This window comes from Ornithodoros turicata, chromosome 1 (assembly GCF_037126465.1).
Source record: "Ornithodoros turicata isolate Travis chromosome 1, ASM3712646v1, whole genome shotgun sequence".
NCBI classification, from domain to species: Eukaryota; Metazoa; Arthropoda; class Arachnida; order Ixodida; family Argasidae; genus Ornithodoros; species Ornithodoros turicata.
The window spans coordinates 200,250,376-200,275,919 of NC_088201.1; the positions used below are offsets into that span (position 1 = coordinate 200,250,376).

The 25,544-nt window shown below is 46.3% G+C and overlaps 1 protein-coding gene across 1 annotated transcript in view; it reads left to right on the forward strand.

Moving 5' to 3' along the window:
• The first annotated feature begins 20,977 nt into the window (after positions 1 to 20,977).
• Positions 20,978 to 25,544, forward strand: part of LOC135375285 (uncharacterized) — a 35,391-nt gene continuing 30,824 nt past the window's right edge. The window contains exon 1 of the mRNA XM_064608030.1: positions 20,978 to 21,157. Coding sequence (XP_064464100.1) covers positions 21,062 to 21,157 — 96 coding nt within the window. The 5' untranslated portion in view covers positions 20,978 to 21,061. The remainder of the gene's footprint in view (positions 21,158 to 25,544) is intronic.

A 25,544-nucleotide genomic window follows, 5' to 3' on the forward strand; every position in this document is an offset into this window, starting at 1 on the left:
TCCCTAAAATCTGCTTCAGCGTCTTTTTTTGCAACTTATATAGACTACAAGTAATGAAGAGACTTGGGAGGCCTTATAAGGGTTAGAAACGGTTGCTACTTTTATTACATTAATAATTAAGGGGGTACAAGAAATAGATTTATATTTAGGGGTCGACGTTTCGTCAGTCAGCGCTGCCTTCAACAGGACTGTTGAAGTGCCTTCACACCAGCGTTCCTGCATAAACTCTGACGAACAGAGTCACCATACTGCAGCAGCTGTACAGAATTATCCGATACATGCCATCTTCTCCTTCGCTGCTGGAGGTATCACAGCGAGAGGCAATCCCTACTTCAACGTCTTCAGGGCGCTGGAACGACTCTACGCTCTTCTAATGCCCTCAGACACCCGCAAGGGTCAAGATATACCCTAAGGAAAATTCGGAACGCACTCCCCACCTTCCTAGAAGATACCAAACTCTCGTCAGTTTTGTAATTTTATCCAACCCCTAACCCCTCTTATTCCTCTTTCCTTTCTTTCCTCGCCGAAGTACACTGTCAGCGCCGACCCAAGATCGTGTCACTTCCCTGCACCGTGCTGAAGAGCTCCAAGTAGAGCGGAACAGCTGTCTTCGGCTGGGAATGCACGATCAAATTACAAACATATGCTCAACGTGCAGCTACAGAGCCTCGACTATTTTCCATTTGTACATGTACTTGCTCGCTTGCACTACGGCCTCTACAGGTGGCGCCGTCACCGTGGAACATTGATGCCTCGCCGAGGTACAATTTCAACGCCGACCCAAAATCGTGTCACTTCCCGGCGCCGGGTTGAAGAGCTCCAAGTAGGGCGAAACAGCAGTCCTCGGCTGGGAATGCACGATCAAATTTCAAACATATGTTCAACGTGCAGCTACAGAGCTACGGCTATTTTCCATTTGTATATGTACTTGCTGGTTTGCACTGCCGCCTCCACAGGTGGCACCGTCACCGTGGAACATTGATGCCTCGCCGAGGTACACTGTCAGCGCCGACCCAAGATCGTGTCCATTCCCTGCACCGGGCTGAAGAGCTCCAAGTAGAGCGAAACAGCTGTCCTCGGGTGGGAATGCACGATCAAATTCGGCTATTTTTCACCAGTCCTGTTGAAGGCAGAGCTGACTGCCGAAACGTCGACCCCTAACTATAAATCTATTTCTAGTACCCCGTTAATTATTAATGTAATAAAGCACCGTTTCTAACCCTTATACGGCCTCCCAAAAGTATCTTCATTACTTGTAGTGTATATCTTTTTTCGCGCGCATCCCCGGGCTAAATAATTCGCGAACGGGTGCACCAACCGACGGACTTTCTTTTTTACAAGTATCTGTCCGATACCACCTACAAGCTGCGCACCGTGTGAACGAGTGGGAGGCGCTCATTATTTAAATAAAAATTCAGATGAGTTTCGTAAAAAACAGAACTTCTAAAGCAGGGCGCTGTCGGCATTAAATTGGGTGCCACTGCTTTTGGAACCTTCAGTGCACATCTTTTAGAGAAAAATCTGCCTCCGAAGCGGGTCATTGGTTGCAGTAATTAATTGGTTTCGGCTTACACATTTTGCCGCGGCTGGTCGCGTTGAAGCGGAAAATGACGTAATTCATTGGTGTATGGACATAATTCATTGGTGGATAAGGGAGTGGAAGAGCGTCCTTTTGTGCCTCACTGTGACCAGCCGCGACAAAAATATGTAAACCGAAACCAATTAATTACTGCCACCTGCCACAAATGACCCGCTTCGGTGGCAGATTTTTCTCTAAAAGTTGTCCACTGAAGGTCCCAAAAGTGGTAGTACCCATTTTAATGCCAATAGTGTCCTGCTTTAGAAGTTTTGTTTTTTACGAAACTCATTTGCATGTTTATTTAAATAATGAGCCCCTCCCACTCATTCGCACGGTGCGCAGCTTGTAGGTGGTATCGGACAGATACATGTAAAAAAGAAAGGTCTTCGATTGGTGCACCCATTCACGAATTATTTAGCCCGGGGATTTAACTGAGACACCCTGTATATACATAAGGGAAAAGAAAATTTGCAAGAGCTCTTTGGCTGCACGTGTAGCATATGTTTGTAAATCAAACGTCGCCATGCCAGTACTCGACAGCTGTTTCGGCCTTGTTGGGCCATCATCAGCAGTACACAGGCAGGCACAGTTTGAGCGGATGGCGTCAGGAGGCCACGTGGCACGTGATGCCTCTCGTCAGGGTGTCCTAAGACACCTCTGAAAGCCCAGTGCAAAGCCAGTCAAGTGTATAAGGGAAAAGAAAATTAGCAAGAGCTCTTTGGCTACACGTGTAGGATACTTTTGTAAGTCAAACGTCGCCATGCCAGTACTGGACAGCTCTTTCGGCCTTGTTGGGCCATCATCAGCAGTACGCAGGCAGGCAACGTTTGAGCGGATATATATATATAGGCATATATATATATATATATAGCCCATCCCGTATACCCCATACCCCATATACATATAGTGGATCGTCTAGGCATATATATATATAGTTGAAATAAATGGGAGACAGAAGACGAAAGTACGAAAGTAGGGGAACTAACATAAAAGGGGCTTATTAAAAACTTAAAAATTATAAAAGTTAGGGAAGATGTCTACGTTACGGCGGAAGCTCCGCCTTCTTCGGGACGAAAGAGCTAAATGTGGCCACTAGGCTGATAAGGGGCTTGAGAACGACGTCATGGTCGGTTGGGGGAAATTCCCGCCATCTGGCGGTTGTCAATTGGGGAAGTTCCAGAGTGGTTTTGTATCAGGTCCAGGAGTGGGGTCATCGTCCTTGTGGGTCAGTGGAGATTTTGATCCAGCTGGAACGAGAAAAGGCAACAGGGTCTTATCTAGGTTGTTAAACTTCTTATTGTTGACAGCATGCCAGGGTCCTCATTAATGGCCGATCGGAATTTGTAAATTAGGTAGGATTCCCGTTGTTCCCGGGAGCGGTCGGAGATAAAGTTCGACTGGAGAATAAAAACTGAGGCTTCGTTGATTGAATGTTCCGGTTGTTCGAAATAGCGTGAGACTGGAAGATTAGGTTTCTTGGTAACATCCGATCGGTGATTGTTGAATCTAATTCGGAAAGAAGTTTTTGTCTGACCCACGTATTGGGCCCGGCATGTGTTGCATTGGATTACATAGATAACGTTCCACGAGTTACAGTCTACGTCTGCGTTGATCTTGACGGTAAAGTTGGAATTCGTACTTCTGACCGTTTGTGCGGGCTGCATTAACTTGCAAATCTGGCATCTCCTGCCATTACATGGATGACAGCCTGCCGGAGGGCTAGTGGGTTCGCCTACTTTAGAGCGGACCAAGCTATCTTGTAAGTTACGTGTACGTCTGTAAGCGACACGCGATGGATTAGGAAATATGTTTTTCGTGCGTTCTGACTGGAGAGGGATACTGTGGTGGCGGCTAGGTATCTTGTTAATGTTTGGGATATTTCCAGCGAATGTTACAGTTAAGTTCACAGCATTATTTTCCGATTTGTTTTGTTTTTTTCTCGAGTAAGCTTAGACGGTTGGCCTTGCGAGCTCTGTTGAGGGCATCTAGAACTAGATCGGGTGGATACTAACGACCGACAAAGGTTTGTTGCAGCTTTTCTAAATTCCTGTCCCGATCGTCGTCGTTCGAGCAGATTATCCTATACCTCTAGCTGTTGTAGCTTGACTGTAGGAAATGGCCAGTTTCGTGTGGCGAGGATGACAACTATGGAATGAGAAGTACTGCTGAGAGTCTGTGGGTTTACGGAACAGATCAGACGTTAAAACTCCATTGGTTAGCTTAATTTGAACATCAAGAAAGCTAACAGTGACGGGAGAATAGGTGTGATTGAAGTTAATAGAAGTATGGAACTCATTGAAATCGCGTATAAATTCCAATAGGCTGTCTTCCGAATGCGGCCGGATCATAAATATGTCATCAAAGTAGCGCTTGTATAAAGTGGGTTTGTCCCCACGCGTGCTCAGGAATGCTTCTTCTAGTGAACCCATGAATAGATTTGCGTAGTTTGTTGCCATTTTAGTGCCCATAGCGGTGCCGTTGACTTGTAAATAGTGTCCATCGTTAAATTCAAAGTTCTTGTTCTTTAGGATCAGTTCTAGTAGAGTAGGTACGACAGATGGATCACAAGAAGAGTCAGAGTACTTTGAAAATGCCGCCTCGGCTGCAGCTATGCCATCATCGTGGGGAATATTGGTATACAGGGAAGAAACGTCTAACGTAACTAGGAGACTAGATGGGGGTGGCTGACATTGATTTAGTATTTGCAGGAAGTGATTAGTGTCCTTGATGTACGATGGTAGTCGCGGGGGTCCTTAAGAAGATGATCTACGAAACTAGAGAGTTTTTCAGTGGCTGTCCCATTGCAGGAGACGATTGGACGTCCGGAATGTGACGAATGAATCTTTGGGAGCATGCAGAATCTACCAAGCCGAGCAAAGCAGTCTGTCGCATCTGAAAAAATCGAAAAACCTAATAATCAAAAGGGCAGATAAAGGTGGTGCAATTGTCGTAATGACTATGCAGGATTATATCGATGAGGGACTGCGACAATTGGCTTGTGCCACGTTTTACAAAACTTTAGAGATTGATCCCACGGAACAGATTGTTTCAGATATCACAAAACATCTAAAGGCATTAAAGGCCGCAAAGAAGATCGATTCGGCGTTATATGAATACCTTCTTCCCCGTAACTCAAAGCCAGGTAGATTCTACATGCTCCCAAAGATTCATAAACCGGGGAACCCCGGACGTCCAATTGTCTCCTGCAATGGGACAGCCACTGAAAAACTCTCTAGTTTCGTACAACATCTTCTTAAGGACATACCCCCGCGACTACCATCGTACATCAAGGACACCAATCACTTCCTGCAAATACTAAATCAATGTCAGCCACCCCCATCTAGTCTCCTAGTTACGTTAGATGTTTCTTCCCTGTATACCAATATTCCCCACGATGATGGCATAGCTGCAGCCGAGGCGGCTTTTTCAAAGTACTCTGATTCTTCTTGTGATCCATCTGTCGTATCTACTCTACTAGAACTGATCCTAAAGAACAACAACTTTGAATTTAACGATGGCCACTATTTACAAGTCAACGGCACCGCTATGGGCACTAAAATGGCACCAAACTACGCAAATCTATTCATGGGTTCACTAGAAGAAGCATTCCTGAGCACGCGTGAGGACAAACCCACTTTATACAAGCGCTACCTTGATGACATATTTATTATCTGGCCACATTCGGAAGACAGCCTATTGAAATTTATACGCGATTTCAATGAGTTTCCATACCTCTATTAACTTCACTCACACCTATTCTGCCGTCACTGTTAGCTTTCTTGATGTTCAAATTAAGCTAACCAATGGAGTTTTAACGTCTGATCTGTTCCGTAAACCCACAGACTCTCTGCAGTACTTGTCATTCCATAGTTGTCATCCTCGCCACACGAAACTGGCCATTCCCTATAGTCAAGCCCTTCGGTATAGGAGAATCTGCTCGAATGACGACGATCTGGACAGAAATTTAGAACAGCTACAACAAACCTTTGTCGGTCGTCAGTATCCACCCGATCTAGTTCAAGATGCTCTCAACAAAGCTCGCAAGGCAAACCGCCGAAGCTTACTGGAGAAAAGACAAAACAAATTAGAAAGTAATGCTGTGAACTTAACTGTAACATTCGCCGGAAATATCCCAAACATTAGCAACATACTTAGCCGCCACCACAGTATCCTTCTCCAGTCAGAACGCACGAAAAACATATTTCCTAATCCACCACGTGTCGCTTACAGACGTACACGTAACTTACAAGATAGCTTGGTCCGCTCTAAAGTAGGCGAACCCACTAGCCCTCCGGCGGGCTGCCATCCATGTAATGGCAGGAGATGCCAGATTTGCAAGTTAATGCAGACCGCACAAACGGTCAGAAGTACGAATTCCAACTTTACCGTCAAGATAAACGCAGACGTAGACTGTAACTCATGGAACGTTATCTATGTAATCCAATGCAACACATGCCGGGCCCAATACGTGGGTCAGACAAAAACTTCTTTCCGAATTAGATTCAACAATCACCGATCGGATGTTACCAAGAAACCTAATCTTCCAGTCTCACGCCATTTCAAACAACCAGAACATTCAATCAACGAAGCCTCAGTTTTTATTCTCAAGTCGAACTTTACCTCCGACCGCTCCCGGGAACAACGGGAATCTTACCTAATTTACAAATTCCGATCGGCCATTAACAAGGACCCTGGCATGCTGTCAACAATAAGAAGTTTAACAACCTAAATAAGACCCTGTTGCCTTTTCTCGTTTCAGCCAGATCAAAATCCCCACTGACCCACAAGGACGATGACCCCACTCCTGGACCTGACACAAAAACGCTCTGGAATTTCCCCAATTGACAACCGCGAGGTGGCGGGAATTTCCCCCAACCGACCACGTCATTCTCAAGCCCCTTATCAGCCTCATGGCCACATTTAGCTCTTTTGTCCCGAAGAAGGCGGAGCTTCAGACGTAACGTAGACATCCTCCCTAACTTTTATGATATGTAAGTTTTAATAAACCCCTTTTTTGTTACTTCCCCTACTTTCGTCTTCTGTCTCCCATTTATTTCAACTATAATTACGTAGCCGTCCGATCCAACTCCAACTTTTCAAGAGATATATATATATAACTTGAAAAGTTGGAGTTGGATCGGACGGCTAACTAATTATAGTTGAAATAAATGGGAGACAGAAGACGAAAGTAGGGGAAGTAACAAAAAAGGGGTTCATTAAAACTTACAAATTATAAAAGTTAGGGAGGATGTCTACGTTACGGCGGAAGCTCCGCCTTCTTCGGGACGAAAGACCTAAATGTGCACCAAGGTAGAAATTTGGGGTAGTTGGTACATAGCCATGAGTAAAATCTTGCAGCCAAAGAGAGGACGGAGACACAACGGTAGAAACACACAACAGCGGAACTGCAGACTCTCAACTAAAGGGCGCTTTTTAACTGACGTATTGTCAATAAATCCTTTAGTTGAGAGTCTGCAGTTCCTGTTGTGTATTTCTACCGTTCTGTCTCCGTCCTCTCTTTGGCTGCAAGATTTTACTCATAGCTAAATGTGGCCACGAGGCTGATAAGGGGCTTGAGAATGACGTGTTCGGTTGGGGGAAATTCCCGCCACTGGCTGTTGTCAGTTGGGGAAATTCCAGGGCGCTTTTGTGTCAGGTCCAGGAGTGGGGTCATCGTCCTTGTGGGTCAGTGGGGATTTTGAACCGGCTGGAACCAGAAAAGGCAACAGGGTCTTATCTAGGTTGTTAAACTTCTTATTGTCGACAGCATGCCAGGGTCCTCGTTAATGGCCGATCGGAATTTTTAAATTAGGTAGGATTCCCGTTGTTCCCGGGAGCGGCCGGAGATAAAGTTCGACTGGAGAATAAAACTGAGGCTTCGTTGATTGAATGTTCTGTTGTTTGAAATGGCGTGACACTGGAAGATTGGGTTTCTTGGTAACATCCGAAGGGTGATTGTTGAATCTAATTCGGAAAGAAGTTTTTGTCTGACCCACGTATTAGGCCCGGCATGTGTTGCATTGGATTACATAGATAACGTTGCATGAGTTACAGTCTACATCTGCGTTGATCTTGACGGTAAAGTTGGAATTCGTACTTCTGACCGTTTGTGCGGTCTGCATTCACTTGCAAATGTGGGATCTCCTGCCATGACAGCCCGCCGGAGGGCTCGTCGGTTCGCCTACTTTAGAGCGAACCAAGCTATCTTGTAAGTTACGTGTACGTCTGTAAGCGACACGTGGTGGATTAGGAAATATGTTTTTCGTGCGTTCTGACTGGAGAGGGATACTGTGGTGGCGGCTAGGTATCTTGTTAATGTTTGGGATATTTCCAGCGAATGTTACAGTTAAGTTCACAGCATTATTTTCCGATTTGTTTTGTTTTTTTCTCGAGTAAGCTTAGACGGTTGGCCTTGCGAGCTCTGTTGAGGGCATCTAGAACTAGATCGGGTGGATACTAACGACCGACAAAGGTTTGTTGCAGCTTTTCTAAATTCCTGTCCCGATCGTCGTCGTTCGAGCAGATTATCCTATACCTCTAGCTGTTGTAGCTTGACTGTAGGAAATGGCCAGTTTCGTGTGGCGAGGATGACAACTATGGAATGAGAAGTACTGCTGAGAGTCTGTGGGTTTACGGAACAGATCAGACGTTAAAACTCCATTGGTTAGCTTAATTTGAACATCAAGAAAGCTAACAGTGACGGGAGAATAGGTGTGATTGAAGTTAATAGAAGTATGGAACTCATTGAAATCGCGTATAAATTCCAATAGGCTGTCTTCCGAATGCGGCCGGATCATAAATATGTCATCAAGGTAGTGCTTGTATAAAATGGGTTTGTCCTCACGCGTGCTCAAGAATGCTTCTTCTAGTGAACCCATGAATAGATTTGCATAGTTTGGTGCCATTTTAGGGCCCATAGCGGTGCCGTTGACTTGTAAATAGTGGCCATCGTTAAATTCAAAGTTGTTGTTCTTTAGGATCAGTTCTAGTAAAGTAGATACGACAGATGGATCACAAGAAGAATCAGAGTACTTTGAAAAAGCCGCCTCGGCTGCAGCTATGCCATCATCGTGGGGAATATTGGTATACATGGAAGAAACACCTAACGTAACTGGGAGACTAGATGGGGGTGGCTGACATTGATTTAGTATTTGCAGGAACTGATTAGTGTCCTTGATGTACGATGGTAGTCGCGGGGGTATGTCCTTAAGAAGATGATCAACGAAACTAGAGAGTTTTTCAGTGGCTGTCCCATTGCAGGAGACGATTGGACGCCCGGGGTCCCCCGGGTTATGAATCTTTGGGAGCATGTACAATCTACCTGGCTTTGAGTTACGGGGAAGAAGGTATTCATATAACGCCGAATCGATCTTCTTTGCGGCCTTTAATGCCTTTAGATGTTTTGTGATATCTGAAACAATCTGTTCCGTGGGATCAGCGTCTAAAGTTTTGTAAAACGTGGCACAAGCCAATTGTCGCAGTCCCTCATTGATATAATCCTGCATATTCATTACGACAATTGCACCACCTTTATCTGCCCTTTTGATTATTAGGTTTTTCGATTTTTTAAGATGCGACAGACTACTTTGCTCGGCTTGACTCAAATTTGGTTTTGTTTTGCGGGAAGAGGGATTATACGAAGTAATTATATATATATATATATATATATATATAAAGGCAAATCGAAAAACCTAATAATCAAAACGCGGCAGATAAAGGTGGTACTTAGCCGCCACCACAGTATCCTTCTCGAGTCAGAACGCACGAAAAACATAGTTCTTAATCCACCACGTGTCGCTTACAGACGTACACGTAACTTACAAGATAGCTTGGTTCGCTCTAAAGTAGGCGAACCGACTAGCCCTCCAGCGGGCTGTCATCCATGTAATGGCAGGAGATGCCAGATTTGCAAGTTAATGCAGACCGCACAAACGGTCAGAAGTACGAATTCCAACTTTACCGTCAGATCAACGCAGACGTAGACTGTAAGTCATGCAACGTTATCTATGTAATACAATGCAACACATGCCGGGCCTAATACGTGGGTCAGACAAAAACTTCTTTCCGAATTAGATTCAACAATCACCCTTCGGATGTTACCAAGAAACCCAATCTTCCAGTCTCACGCCATTTCAAACAACAGAACATTCAATCAACGAAGCCTCAGTTTTATTCTCCAGTCGAACTTTATCTCCGACCGCTCCCAGGAACAACAGGAATCCTACCTAATTCAAAAATTCCGATCGGCCATTAACGAGGACCCTGGCATGCTGTCAACAATAAGAAGTTTAACAACCTAGATAAGACCCTGTTGCCTTTTCTGGTTTCAGCCGGATCAAAATCCCTACTGACCCACAAGGACGATGACCCCACTCCTGGACCTGACACAAAAGCGCTCTGGAATTTGCCAAATTGACAACCGCCAGGAGGCGGGAATTTCCCCCAACCGAACACGTCATTCTCAAGCCCCTTATCAGCCTCGTGGCCACATTTAGCTCTTTCGTCCCGAAGAAGGCGGAGCGTCCGCCGTAACGTATACATCCTCCCTAACTTTTATAATTTTTAAGTTTTAATAAACCCCTTTTTTGTTACTTCCCCTACTTTCGTCTTCTGTCTCTCATTTATTTCAACTATATATATATATATATATATATATAAGCAGGAAAAATCAGAAGACGACAAAGAGCTTACAGGAAAACACAAAGGGGAGTTTATTAACACATATAGGGGGATAGGGGACGACGTTTCTGCAGTCAGCGCTGCCTTCGACGGGACTGGGGTTTGGTGACAAGAACAAGCCTTGTATATGGGAGAGGGTTATGTACAAGGGAAAGAGAGCAGCGCATGCGCTTTTGTCATGACTAACACAGGTTGGTGACTAAGTGAAAGGGGAATGGCCGGGTCTGTGCAGCAGGACCTTGAGGAAATACCAGTGAGCCTGAAAAAGAGACAAAAGAGCGTTTGTATTGTGCTGGATTAGGAATGCAGGTTGCGAATAGTAGAAAGGATTCCTGGATCTTCGTTTATCTGACACTGGAATTTATGAATGAGATAAGATTCGCGCTGTTCCCTGAGCCGTTGGGAAGGAAAGCCTGACTGCAGGATGAAAATAGATATATTGGTGATTGAGTGTCCTGGTTTACTGAAATGGCGCGATACTGGCAGATTAGGTTTCTTCGCGACGTCAGATTTGTGGTTATTGAATCGCGTTCTAAATGGCGTAGCTGTCTGTCCGATATATTGGGCGTTGCATTCATTGCATTGAAGAAGATAGACAACATTGGAAGAATTACAGTTAAAGTCGCCCTTAATGTTGACCCGATAATTAGACTTGGTACTTTCTGCAGAGTTAGCGGCCTGCATTGATTTACAAATTTGGCATCTACTTGCATTACAAGGGTGGCAGCCAATGTTATTTTCTGGAAGTTTGTTAATTTTGGCATTTACTAGTCTGTCTTGGATGTTCCGCGCCCGGCGATAACTTACGCGCGGTGGATGTGAGAATATTTCCTTCATCCGATCAGATTGTGAAAGAATTGTGTAGTGGCGGTTGAGTATCCGGCTAATGTTAGGAACGCTGCCATTGAATGTGACAGTGAGATTTACTGCAGAGTTTCCATTGGTTCGAGGAGATCTTTGGAGCAATTGTTGGCGATCTGTGGATCTTGCCCTGGCTATAGCGTCTTTCACAAGTTTGTCCGGATATTCACGATCAATGAAGGTTTGTTCTAGTCGTTGGAGATGGTTGTCTAGTTCGGCATCGTTAGTGCATATTCTGCGGTAGCGCAATGCCTGACTATAAGGTATGGCTAACTTAGTATGTCTTGGATGGCAACTGCGGAACGATAAGTACTGCTGAGCATCTGTAGGCTTCCGGTATAAGTTGGTTGAGATACTGCCGTTTTGTAACTTGACTTCCACATCCAAGAAGGTAACAGTGGAGGCGGAGTACTGGGAGGTAAATTGAATGTTAGGGTGAATTTGGTTGAAACGGTTGATGAACGTGAGAAGGTCGCTTTCAGAATGAGGCCATATGATAAATATATCATCTAAAAATCTCTTGTACACAAGTGGTTTCAATACGGAACATTCGAGAAATGTTTCCTCCAGGGATGCCATGAAGATATTTGCATAGTTGGGGGCCATTCTCGTGCCCATAGCTGTCCCGTTAACTTGCAGATAATGCTTGTTATCAAATTCAAAGTTATTGGAGGTCAAAATAAGTGTTAGCAGTTCGGCGAGGACAGTCGGATCATACGGCTGGTCAGGTTGATTTTTGTATGCTGAAACGGCCGCTGCTATACCATCTGCGTGGGGAATATTAGTGTAAAGGGACGTGACGTCTAACGTTGCCAAGAGACAGCTTGAGGGAACGGTTACTTGCGATACAGTTTGAAGGAAATGGTTGGTGTCTTTGACGTAGGAAGGTAATTTAGGCGGGATAGATTTAAGTACGTGATCGACGAATGACGATATATTTTCTGTAGCGGTACCGTTACTGGACACAATTGGTCTTCCGGGATTGCCTGGTTTATGTATCTTAGGGAGCATGTAAAATCGGCATGGTTTAGGGTCTTTAGGAAGTAAGTATTCGTAGTGCGCATCGCCAATTTTCTTAGTGGCCTTTAACCGTTTTAGTGTTTTACATATATCTGCGGCAATTTCATTTGTGGGGTCGGATTCGAGAGGTTTGTAAAAGTCTCCACAATTAAGTTGACGGAGTCCTTCCGCCACATAAGCTTGCTTATCCATTACGACTATGGCACCTCCTTTATCAGCCTGTTTGATGATGATACCTTCGTTGCTTTCTAGCGTGGACAAGCTTTGCTGTTCTGCTTTCGTAAGATTGTGCCGGAATTTCCGATTGGTTGAGTTTGCATAAGTACTGAGAATATCTTTTTGAACAGCTTTGATATACATATCAAGATTTTTATCTCGGTTCGGGTTGGGAGTAAAATCAGATTTTATACGGAAAGGATTTAGATTTGATTGCGGTTTGTCGTAGAAGTATTCCGTAAGGCGTAGTCGCCGCGCAAAGTTGTCAAGATCCAGATGTAGCTGATATTCATCGATTTTACTGTTATTGGGACTCATCGACCACATTCGCCCTCGGGGAAACATCGAACTTGTGGTATGTACCCTCATCTTACCCAGATCCTACAACCGCCGTCGTCCTTATCTTGACAGGCGACGCGAATTCCAGTGCAATCCCCGGGCGTTTGCGTTCAACCAACGACTGATGACCCTGTGCCGAAGTGCCCGTGACCTGTATTTCCTGGACCATGGTTTCCACCGACAGCCTCCCACCAGAGTCCTTGCAGGTGACGGCCTCCACCCCAGTTTCGTAGGAGTCGCCCAGATCGCCCACCGACTGCAGTCCCTGGTACCCCGGCTGCTCCGTCGCCTACCCACACGTACAGAAAGTACTGGAACGCCGGACCCCGTATGGCCGACACTCCAGGAGGCTGCAGCTTCGACACAAAGAAGAACACGTGCCGAGAAATCGTCACGATCCAGGCAGCAGGATTGACTAGCCGGTGAGTCAGTACCAATTCACTCCCCACAAATTGTCAACAGTAGCACTGAGGCGTTCTTTAAACTCAGAAAAATCGCGGATAAAGTTGCACGCTACACCTCCCATCGTGATACATTGTCTACTTATCATGAAAACGACAGGATTCCGCGTGGACTAGAAATCCACAAAACATCAACTTTCCCCCTGAACCATGAACGCAATGTGCAATGGCTGTCCATTCTTAACAAAGCATCTTTAGACCTAACTAAAATTCTAATTTCTCACTGCCAAGATACCATCAAGTCTCTATCCGAAGACGCCGACGCCATTAACAGCACTACCCCGTTGTCACATTCTCATAGATCAGAGTTAGACAAATTCCTCCAAAAGAAAAACATCCACCTGAAGCTCAGAAAGCAAAAGAAATTATTTAGAGATAAAATCGAGTGCCCTCCAACTCATAATACTTCCACAGATTCGGCACCCCCTAATCCCGAAGCCCGTAGCAATACTTCACAACTACGTCCAGATACCCCGTTAGACAGCAACTTTGCCCCCGACATCCCCACACTAACCAAATGTAGCGTAGTGAACCTTTCTTCTCGTGACCTTACACCCGCGGAAATCTCTCTTCTGGAGAAGGGATTATCGTTTTGTCCCAATAACAGTAAAATCGATGAATATCAGCTACATCTGAATCTTGACAACTTTGCGCGGCGACTACGCCTTACGGAATACTTCTACGACAAACCGCAATCAAATCTAAATCCTTTCCGTATAAAATCTGATTTTACTCCCAACCCGAACCGAGATAAAAATCTTGATATGTATATCAAAGCTGTTCAAAAAGATATTCTCAGTACTTATGCAAACTCAACCAATCGGAAATTCCGGCACAATCTTACGAAAGCAGAACAGCAAAGCTTGTCCACTCTAGAAAGCAACGAAGGTATCATCATCAAACAGGCTGATAAAGGAGGTGCCATAGTCGTAATGGATAAGCAAGCTTATGTGGCGGAAGGACTCCGTCAACTTAATTGTGGAGACTTTTACAAACCTCTCGAATCCGACCCCACAAATGAAATTGCCGCAGATATATGTAAAACACTAAAACGGTTAAAGGCCACTAAGAAAATTGGCGATGCGCTCTACGAATACTTACTTCCTAAAGACCCTAAACCAGGCCGATTTTACATGCTCCCTAAGATACATAAACCAGGTAATCCCGGAAGACCAATTGTGTCCAGTAACGGTACCGCTACAGAAAATATATCGTCATTCGTCGATCACGTACTTAAATCTATCCCCCCTAAATTACCTTCCTACGTCAAAGACACCAACCATTTCCTTCAAACTGTATCGCAAGTAACCGTTCCCTCAAGCTGTCTCTTGGCAACGTTAGACGTCACGTCCCTTTACACTAATATTCCCCACGCAGATGGTATAGCACCGGCCGTTTCAGCATACAAAAATCAACCTGACCAGCCGTATGATCCGACTGTCCTCGCCGAACTGCTAACACTTATTTTGACCTCCAATAACTTTGAATTTGATAACAAGCATTATCTGCAAGTTAACGGGACAGCTATGGGCACGAGAATGGCCCCCAACTATGCAAATATCTTCATGGCATCCCTGGAGGAAACATTTCTCGAATGTTCCGTATTGAAACCACTTGTGTACAAGAGATTTTTAGATGATATATTTATCATATGGCCTCATTCTGAAAGCGACCTTCTCACGTTCATCAACCGTTTCAACCAAATTCACCCTAACATTCAATTTACCTCCCACTACTCCGCCTCCACTGTTACCTTCTTGGATGTGGAAGTCAAGTTACAAAACGGCAGTATCTCAACCAACTTATACCGGAAGCCTACAGATGCTCAGCAGTACTTATCGTTCCGCAGTTGCCATCCAAGACATACTAAGTTAGCCATACCTTATAGTCAGGCATTGCGCTACCGCAGAATATGCACTAACGATGCCGAACTAGACAACCATCTCCAACGACTAGAACAAACCTTCATTGATCGTGAATATCCGGACAAACTTGTGAAAGACGCTATAGCCAGGGCAAGATCCACAGATCGCCAACAATTGCTCCAAAGATCTCCTCGAACCAATGGAAACTCTGCAGTAAATCTCACTGTCACATTCAATGGCAGCGTTCCTAACATTAGCCGGATACTCAACCGCCACTACACAATTCTTTCACAATCTGATCGGATGAAGCAAATATTCTCACATCCACCGCGCGTAAGTTATCGCCGGGCGCGGAACATCCAAGACAGACTAGTAAATGCCAAAATTAACAAACTTCCAGAAAATAACATTGGCTGCCACTCTTGTAATGCAAGTAGATGCCAAATTTGTAAATCAATGCAGGCCGCTAACTCTGCAGCAAGTACCAAGTCTAATTATCGGGTCAACATTAAGGGCGACTTTAACTGTAATTCTTCCAATGTTGTCTATCTTCTTCAATGCAATGAATGCAACGCCCAATATATCGGACAGACAGCTACGCCATTTAGAACGCGATTCAATAACCACAAATCTGACGTCGCGAAGAAACCTAATCTGCCAGTATCGCGCCATTTCAGTAAACCAGGACACTCAATCACCAATATATCTATTTTCATCCTGCAGTCAGGCTTTCCTTCCCAACGGCTCAGGGAACAGCGCGAATCTTATCTCATTCATAAATTCCAGTGTCAGATAAACGAAGATCCAGGAATCCTTTCTACTATTCGCAACCTGCATTCCTAATCCAGCACAATACAAACGCTCTTTTGTCTCTTTTTCAGGCTCACTGGTATTTCCTCAAGGTCCTGCTGCACAGACCCGGCCATTCCCCTTTCACTTAGTCACCAACCTGTGTTAGTCATGACAAAAGCGCATGCGCTGCTCTCTTTCCCTTGTACATAACCCTCTCCCATATACAAGGCTTGTTCTTGTCACCAAACCCCAGTCCCGTCGAAGGCAGCGCTGACTGCCGAAACGTCGTCCCCTATCCCCCTATATGTGTTAATAAACTCCCCTTTGTGTTTTCCTGTAAGCTCTTTGTCGTCTTCTGATTTTTCCTGCTTATTTCATTCCCGTGGTCAACCGCCCTCCTAAGCTTCTAATCTATTTCTACGATGACCACCGACAGAGGAGGACCGAAGATGCCCATCAGGAAGTATCCTTTTTATGCTCCTGTTATAGCTGTACTTGGTGACTCACAAACTAAATATCTCCGTTTCCACTTCGAACCCAGATCCCGTACTGCCCCGACAATGTTCGTGTCCAAGAGCGGAGGCCGAATCGCAGACCTCGAAGAAGAAGTGGACCAGCTCCCCGCAAGTGTTCGTGTCGTGGTGTTGCACTGTGGGACGAATGACATGCCGGACACCGATCCCGACATGGCCATCCGTCGCTATGTGCAACTCATCGACCACATTCGCTCTCGGGGAAACATCGAACTTGTGGTATGTACCCTCATCTTACCCAGATCCTACAACCGCCGTCGTCCTTATCTTGACAGGCGACGCGAATTCCAGTGCAATCCCCGGGCGTTTGCGTTCAACCAACGACTGATGACCCTGCGCCGAAGTGCCCGTGACCTGTATTTCCTGGACCATGGTTTCCACCGACAGCCTCCCACCAGAGTCCTTGCAGGTGACGGCCTCCACCCCAGTTTCGTAGGAGTCGCCCAGATCGCCCACCGACTGCAGTCCCTGGTACCCCGGCTGCTCCGTCGCCTACCCACACGTACAGAAAGTACTGGAACGCCGGACCCCGTATGGCCGACACTCCAGGAGGCTGCAGCTTCGACACAAAGAAGAACACGTGCCGAGAAATCGTCACGATCCAGGCAGCAGGATTGACTAGCCGGTGAGTCAGTACCAATTCACTCCCCACAAATTGTCAACAGTAGCACTGAGGAGTTCTTTAAACTCAGAAAAATCGCGGATAAAGTTGCACGCTACACCTCCCATCGTGATACTTTGTCTACTTATCATGAAAACGACAGGATTCCGCGTGGACTAGAAATCCACAAAACATCAACTTTCCCCCGAACCATGAACGCAATGTGCAATGGCTGTCCATTCTTAACAAAGCCATCTTTAGACCTAACTAAAATTCTAATTTCTCACTGCCAAGATACCATCAAGTCTCTATCCGAAGAGCCGACGCCATTAACAGCACTACCCCGTTGTCACATTCTCATAGGTCAGAGTTAGACAAATTCCTCCAAAAGAAAAACATCCACCTGAAGCTCAGAAAGCAAAAGAAATTATTTAGAGATAAAATCGAGTGCCCTCCAACTCATAATACTTCCACAGATTCGGCACCCCCTAATCCCGAAGCCCGTAGCAATACTTCACAACTACGTCCAGATACCCCGTTAGACAGCAACTTTGCCCTCGACATCCCCACACTAACCAAATGTAGTGTAGTGAACCTTTCTTCTCGTGACCTTATACCCGCGGAAATCTCTCTTCTGGAGAAGGGATTATCGTTTTGTCCCAATAACAGTAAAATCGATGAATATCAGCTACATCTGGATCTTGACAACTTTGCGCGGCTACTACGCCTTACGGAATACTTCTACGACAAACCGCAATCAAATCTAAATCCTTTCCGTATAAAATCTGATTTTACTCCCAACCCGAACCGAGATAAAAATCTTGATATGTATATCAAAGCTGTTCAAAAAGATATTCTCAGTACTTATGCAAACTCAACCAATCGGAAATTCCGGCACAATCTTACGAAAGCAGAACAGCAAAGCTTGTCCACGCTAGAAAGCAACGAAGGTATCATCATCAAACAGGCTGATAAAGGAGGTGCCATAGTCGTAATGGATAAGCAAGCTTATGTGGGGGAAGGACTCCGTCAACTTAATTGTGGAGACTTTTACAAACCTCTCGAATCCGACCCCACAAATGAAATTGCCGCAGATATATGTAAAACACTAAAACGGTTAAAGGCCACTAAGAAAATTGGCGATGCGCTCTACGAATACTTACTTCCTAAAGACCCTAAACCATGCCGATTTTACATGCTCCCTAAGATACATAAACCAGGCAATCCCGGAAGACCAATTGTGTCCAGTAACGGTACCGCTACAGAAAATATATCGTCATTCGTCGATCACGTACTTACATCTATCCCCCCTAAATTACCTTCCTACGTCAAAGACACCAACCATTTCCTTCAAACTGTATCGCAAGTAACCGTTCCCTCAAGCTGTCTCTTGGCAACGTTAGACGTCACGTCCCTTTACACTAATATTCCCCACGCAGATGGTATAGCAGCGGCCGTTTCAGCATACAAAAATCAACCTGACCAGCCGTATGATCCGACTGTCCTCGCCGAACTGCTAACACTTATTTTGACCTCCAATAACTTTGAATTTGATAACAAGCATTATCTGCAAGTTAACGGGACAGCTATGGGCACGAGAATGGCCCCCAACTATGCAAATATCTTCATGGCATCCCTGGAGGAAACATTTCTGGAATGTTCCGTATTGAAACCACTTGTGTACAAGAGATTTTTAGATGATATATTTATCATATGGCCTCATTCTGAAAGCGACCTTCTCCCGTTCATCAACCGTTTCAACCAAATTCACCCTAACATTCAATTTACCTCCCACTACTCCGCCTCCACTGTTACCTTCTTGGATGTGGAAGTCAAGTTACAAAACGGCAGTATCTCAACCAACTTACACCGGAAGCCTACAGATGCTCAGCAGTACTTATCGTTCCGCAGTTGCCATCCAAGACATACTAAGTTAGCCATACCTTATAGTCAGGCATTGCGCTACCGCAGAATATGCACTAACGATGCCGAACTAGACAACCATCTCCAACGACTAGAACAAACCTTCATTGATCGTGAATATCCGGACAAACTTGTGAAAGACGCTATAGCCAGGGCAAGATCCACAGATCGCCAACAATTGCTCCAAAGATCTCCTCGAACCAATGGAAACTCTGCAGTAAATCTCACTGTCACATTCAATGGCAGCGTTCCTAACATTAGCCGGATACTCAACCGCCACTACACAATTCTTTCACAATCTGATCGGATGAAGGAAATATTCTCACATCCACCGCGCGTAAGTTATCGCCGGGCGCGGAACATCCAAGACAGACTAGTAAATGCCAAAATTAACAAACTTCCAGAAAATAACATTGGCTGCCACCCTTGTAATGCAAGTAGATTCCAAATTTGTAAATCAATGCAGGCCGCTAACTCTGCAGAAAGTACCAAGTCTAATTATCGGGTCAACATTAAGGGCGACTTTAACTGTAATTCTTCCAATGTTGTCTATCTTCTTCAATGCAATGAATGCAACGCCCAATATATCGGACAGACAGCTACGTCATTTAGAACGCGATTCAATAACCACAAATCTGACGTCGCGAAGAAACTTAATCTGCCAGTATCGCGCCATTTCAGTAAACCAGGACACTCAATCACCAATATATCTATTTTCATCCTGCAGTCAGGCTTTCCTTCCCAACGGCTCAGGGAACAGCGCGAATCTTATCTCATTCATAAATTCCAGTGTCAGATAAACGAAGATCCAGGAATCCTTTCTACTATTCGCAACCTGCATTCCTAATCCAGCACAATACAAACGCTCTTTTGTCTCTTTTTCAGGCTCACTGGTATTTCCTCAAGGTCCTGCTGCACAGACCCGGCCATTCCCCTTTCACTTAGTCACCAACCTGTGTTAGTCATGACAAAAGCGCATGCGCTGCTCTCTTTCCCTTGTACATAACCCTCTCCCATATACAAGGCTTGTTCTTGTCACCAAACCCCAGTCCCGTCGAAGGCAGCGCTGACTGCCGAAACGTCGTCCCCTATCCCCCTATATGTGTTAATAAACTCCCCTTTGTGTGTTCCTGTAAGCTCTTTGTCGTCTTCTGATTTTTCCTGCTTATTTCATTCCCGTGGTCAACCGCCCTCCTAAGCTTCTAATCTATATATATATATATATATATATATATATACACATCTACATATATTGCTATGCAGAAAAATTCGGATGGTTCCGCCCAATCTTAGGGGCTCTTGACCGATTCAAGATCGGCATGTATATGTATGTGCGTGTGTTCATTTCAAACAGCGTACTTTATCTGGGGAAGCCCATCATACGTTTGCGTACGCCAATACAATATCGACAACAGCAGCCCTTTATTTGGGCGAATTTGAGTGTTTGTTATTGAATTAGGTAGTTCTGTGTACGGCATAATCAGAAGTCTCACAGTTATTCCAGTCGTTCCCTCTGGGCATCTCTCTAGTTTAACCCAATCATTACGACACAGACGTATGTCTTTAATGTGAGTCCGCTATAATGAGTCACTCATTTTCAGCGACGCTAAACGGGCCAGTTTTCCAACGAGGTTCCTCTCAGGTCTGTATCGCCATCTGCACACGTTGATAATTAATTTTGGCTGAAATGATCTCCTATACTGTACGCTATTTCTTCGTGTCATCTATTAACTTTCCAATATTGCGGTCCGTATTTCGAAATACAAGGTACAGGAAAATATAGCCAGAACCAAAGTTAAACAATCGCTTCGCAATGCAGGTAGAATGAAACCACTAGTAAGGTTTCTCACCTTTGAAGCTGTATATTGAATCAATTGCTGTAACCTATTACAGCTGTTTCGCACATAAAGCTCGATAACTTCGTAATTGCAACTTAACGCCGTGTCTACATGATTCTGATGGATTTGCCCCATTTACTCAATGTTACAGACCAGTTTTCTTCAACACAATTCGCACAAAGGAAATAATGGATGAAGGATGCCAGAAAAGGAAAAATAAAATGTGGCGAGAACAGCTGCAAAGCCTATGTAATCGTGCGCAGTAATCGGTAAGCTGCACATAAGCCACACGAAGACAGTTACAGGCTTTCTATATACGTGAAGGACGGCATCTGAAGTTTCACAAGAACCGTTATGTCCACCAAGGCTGTGCTCATTGGCTCATTGGTGGTGGTGGCTGTGCTCCTCTGGGGTTGTGGTGCTGCTCAAGAGGACTTGAATGCATGGCTCGTAAGTCACGACAACCATTGCAATCGTCTACACTCATTCATCTATTAACCCACGTGCACTCAGCTATGGTATCGCAACTGCTGCGATGAGACACCTCATCCCGTTGCAGTAGTTGTTGTGTATGCTGTAGTCCTAAGCTTTCTTACGACGAGGGATCGCAACGGCAGCGTCGTTCCCGGTAACCGAAACTAAGTAGTCGAATACCGTTGTGCTCAAGACCACTCCAAAAGTAGTACTAAAGTTATACTAGCCTCGCTACAAATTCGAAAGACTAGCGCAATGCAGTTACCAAATAACGTTATGCAAGTACTTCGCCATTTTTCGGCTACTGTACCCTCGTCGTTCACACATCTCATTGCATTCGAGAAAAAATATAACGCACCTAACGATTTCACTTGTTCAAAATCTCCGTCACTGATATCCGTCATAAAGAGACCCGCTTCTATTTGTGAACGAGAGGGCACATCTGCGCGTTCGCATGGAGCAGACGTCGCTGAAAGTGAGTAGGAATACCATACGGTGTGTACTGCGTATTTGGCCTTTCTGTACCGCGTAGCACATCAAACAGCTACACCACTTTGCGGCATACCGTTAATAACAACCAAAAACACCAATTGACTGGATGATCCCTCAAGTCTCGCACACCACACAGGACAGCAGCACTGCCGCATCGCTGACGTCACGCAGTGAAGTGAGGCTTATAGCGTATCGCTTACTCTTCTTTTAGGAAGTGTAAATATTACGTGCATCCAGGAGAGACAGACATTACACATAACGTTTTAGGAAGTAAAAAAAAAGTATACTCGGTGGGCGTGGGATATAAACTTATTTGTTTATCTCACTTTATCTCACTGACATGAAGTCGTTATCGTTGTTGTTCTTCTGTTCTTTTTTTTTCCTATCAAGAGTACTCGCCTTAGCGTTGAGGCCCAGAGTTCAGTCCATTCCTGCAAAGCTCGCTACACACAGGCTTGCGTGCCTCATGGAAATCAATAATTGAATCACATTCGACTACTTAGATCAGCTAAAGTTATTTAACGTAATGGAGACAATTTGTTGTGTTTCCATTATCACTCTGTGTTCTTGTTCCTCAAACCACAACAGACTCTTCACCTGCTCTTCCTCCGTCAGCATCATCCTTATCACCATCCTCTCATTTTTCCCCAATAGCAATGGGGTAGCATTCTGCTCAATGAGCGGAAGTCATCCCCATATCATCGTCATCATGTATTTCTCTCCCTCTCTCTCACCTGCTCTTAACAATTAATTAAAAATGAATACGCCATCAGTACGCATACAGGGGCTCTGCACTTCCGTAGAGAAAAAGCAAAAAAAAAAGAAAGAAAGAAAAGCCCAGTTATCCGCATTCACCAGTAGCACACACCGCTTTGCATTTCGCAGAATTCTGAAACTTGTTTATATGCACGTAAGAAACTGTAAATAACAACAACTTTATTTCGAGATGATGAATGGGAAGTTTTGTCGCCAAGGTTGAGACTCTACCCCTGTAAGTACATTCTAATCTACTGGAGGGAAATTTTATTACCCATTATGTCTGTAGCAGCCGACGGAAATGGACGACGAGCGCCGCCATGGACGTTTCGTCACGACGCGTATCTCGCGCATGATTTCTATTGAGCGCGCGTACCATCGATTCTCTCAGTTGTGGCCTGGCTGCCACATTAAACAGTTAGCATTCAGCCTTGTCTGCTGGTCCTTCTGTACCCTACAGTTTGGTGACCCGAACGTTGCAGCGTACATGGCACAGCCACCAGCCCCTACCACTTCCTCCGCCTCCGACGATGCCTCAGTGCCGTCGTCAATCCAGCACTACGCCATGCGGCTGCCGCCCTTCTGGAGCCACAATCTGGGCGTATGGTTCCTACAGGTGGAATGTCAGTTCGCTCTCGGGGCCATAACATCACAGCTGACCAAATTTCGCCATGTGGTGAGCGTACTGCCGCAAGACGTTGCCGCCCAAGTGGTCGACATCCTTTCCGCTCCACCCGCAGCCATCCAGTACGACGCGCTCAAGACCGCTGTACTCGAGCAAACCACGGCTTCGGAACGCAAGCGCTTCCAAGAGCTCCTGTCTTCCGAAGATCTTGGCGACCGCCGTCCGTCTGAACTATTGCGACACATGCAGGGGCTGCTTGGCGAGCGAGCCCTTTCCTTCGATGCCAGCCTCCTCAAACAACTCTTCCTGCAGCGCTTACCAACAACCGTGCAGATGATCCTAGCGTCTGCATCGACTCTGCCGTTTCAAGAGCTTGCGGATCTTGCAGACAAGATCTTGGACGTTTCCCTTCCGTCCATCTCAGTTATGCCCGCCGCACCGCCCTTGCCTTCAGCTGTTTCCCCCGCGGCGTCTTCACCATCCGCCCAAGTCCAGCTAACTTCTCCGCCCGGGGACTCCATAGCCCAACTGCGCGAAGATTTTGGACGCCTCTCCGCCATGGTAGCGTCTGTCCTGTCATCGCGTGCGCCTTCCAACACAGACCCCGTTTCGCCCAGGCGTCGCCGACGCGATCGTCCGCGCTCCGCGTCCCGCTCCCCCAGTCGACGCCGTTCACCTCGTCGGTCTCTGCAAGACGAGCCCATCGGCCCTTGCTGGTACCACCAGCGGTACGGCTCCGAGGCCCGTCGGTGCACGCGACCCTGTACTTGGACGGAAAACTTGCCCGGGGACCGTTAGCGGCTGCGACTGTCTCCACCACGCCTAGCAGCCGACTATTCTACGTTGTTGACCGGCCCTCAAAGACGCGCTTCCTCGTTGACACCGGCGCCGAAGTGAGCGTGCTCCCCGCTGCAGGAAGTGACAAGCGTCGTCCAGCCATGTTCCATCTTACGGCTGTCAACAACACCGGCATTCCCGTCTTCCGACAGCTATCTGCCACCCTCGATCTGGGCCTTCGCAGAACGTTCCCGTGGCCTTTCCTTGTGGCCGGTGTCCGCCAAGCCATCCTGGGCGCCGACTTCTTACACCATTTCGGCTTATCTGTGGACGTCGCTCGCAAGCGCCTGATAGATACCTCCACCCATCTGTAAGTTCAGGCTCGCTCCGTTCATTTTGCGAGCCCTCTCAGCGGCATCTCCATTTCTGCCCTCCACTCGCATACGCTGCCGTCCTCAAGGACTTCCCCAGTCTCACGCAATCACCAGATTGGTCGCGCCCAGTCGCACACGATGTCGTGCACCACATACGGACCACTGGAGCACCCGTTTTCGCCCGGGCACGTCAGCTAGCTCCGGAGAAGCTCAAGATTGCAAAAGCGGAATTTGAGCACATGCTGTCCATCGGTGTAGCCAGACCATCCTCCAGCAATTGGTCCTCCGCTTTGCACATGGTGCCCAAAAAGACCGGCGACTGGCGCCCCTGCGGTGATTACCGTGTGCTTAACCTTGTTACTGTGCCTGACCGTTACCCGCTCCCGCGGTTGCAAGACTTCACGGTCCACCTCCACGGCACTACCCTCTATAGTAAAATCGATCGGATGAAACCATATCACCAGATCCCCGTCGCCCCTGAAGACATCAACAAAACCGCAATTACGACTCCGTTTGGGCTGTACGAGTTTCCGCGGATGCCATTTGGTCTCCGCAACGCGGCCCAAACGTTTCAACGTTTTATAGACAGCGTCATCAGGGGCCTCTCCTTCGTATTCGCATACATTGACGACTTGCTTGTGGCCAGCTTATCTCCAGAAGAGCACGAACATCATCTCCGCCTGCACTTCTCACGCCTGGCTGCTCACGGCATTGTTGTCAATGTACAAAAATGCGAGTTCGGCGTGTCATCCACAGAGTTCCTTGGGCACAAAGTCTCCCCGGAGGGCATAACACCGCTTCTCTCCAAGGTCGAGGCTATCTCCAACTTTCCCCAGCCCCAATCCATCCGTCAACTTCGGCGCTTCCTCGGCCTCATCAACTTCTACCGCCGGTTCATTCCGCACTGCGCCGAAACCCTCCGCCCCCTTGAAGCTCTTCTCACTCAGTCGAGCCGAGCTGCGAAGAAGTTGATGTGGAATTCTGACGCCGAATCGAGCTTCCTCAAGATCAAGGCCGACCTCGCCGCTTACTCTCTACTTTGTCATCCCCGGCACGGCGCGCCGCTGCACTCATGGTTGACGCCTCTGGTATAGCCGTTGGCCTTGTGCTTCAGCAGCAGATTGGCACACCATGGCGCCCCATAGCCTTCTTCTCCAAAGCCCTCAAACCTACCGAGCACCGCTACAGCACTTTTGGCCGAGAGTTGCTGGCCGCCTACCTCGCGGTCAGGCATTTCCGTTTCTTCCTGGAAGGTCGCGCTTTCTCCATCCTAACCGACCACAAGCCCTTGACCTACGCTTTCCACTCTGCCAGCAGCCGGTATTCCCCAAGGGAGACT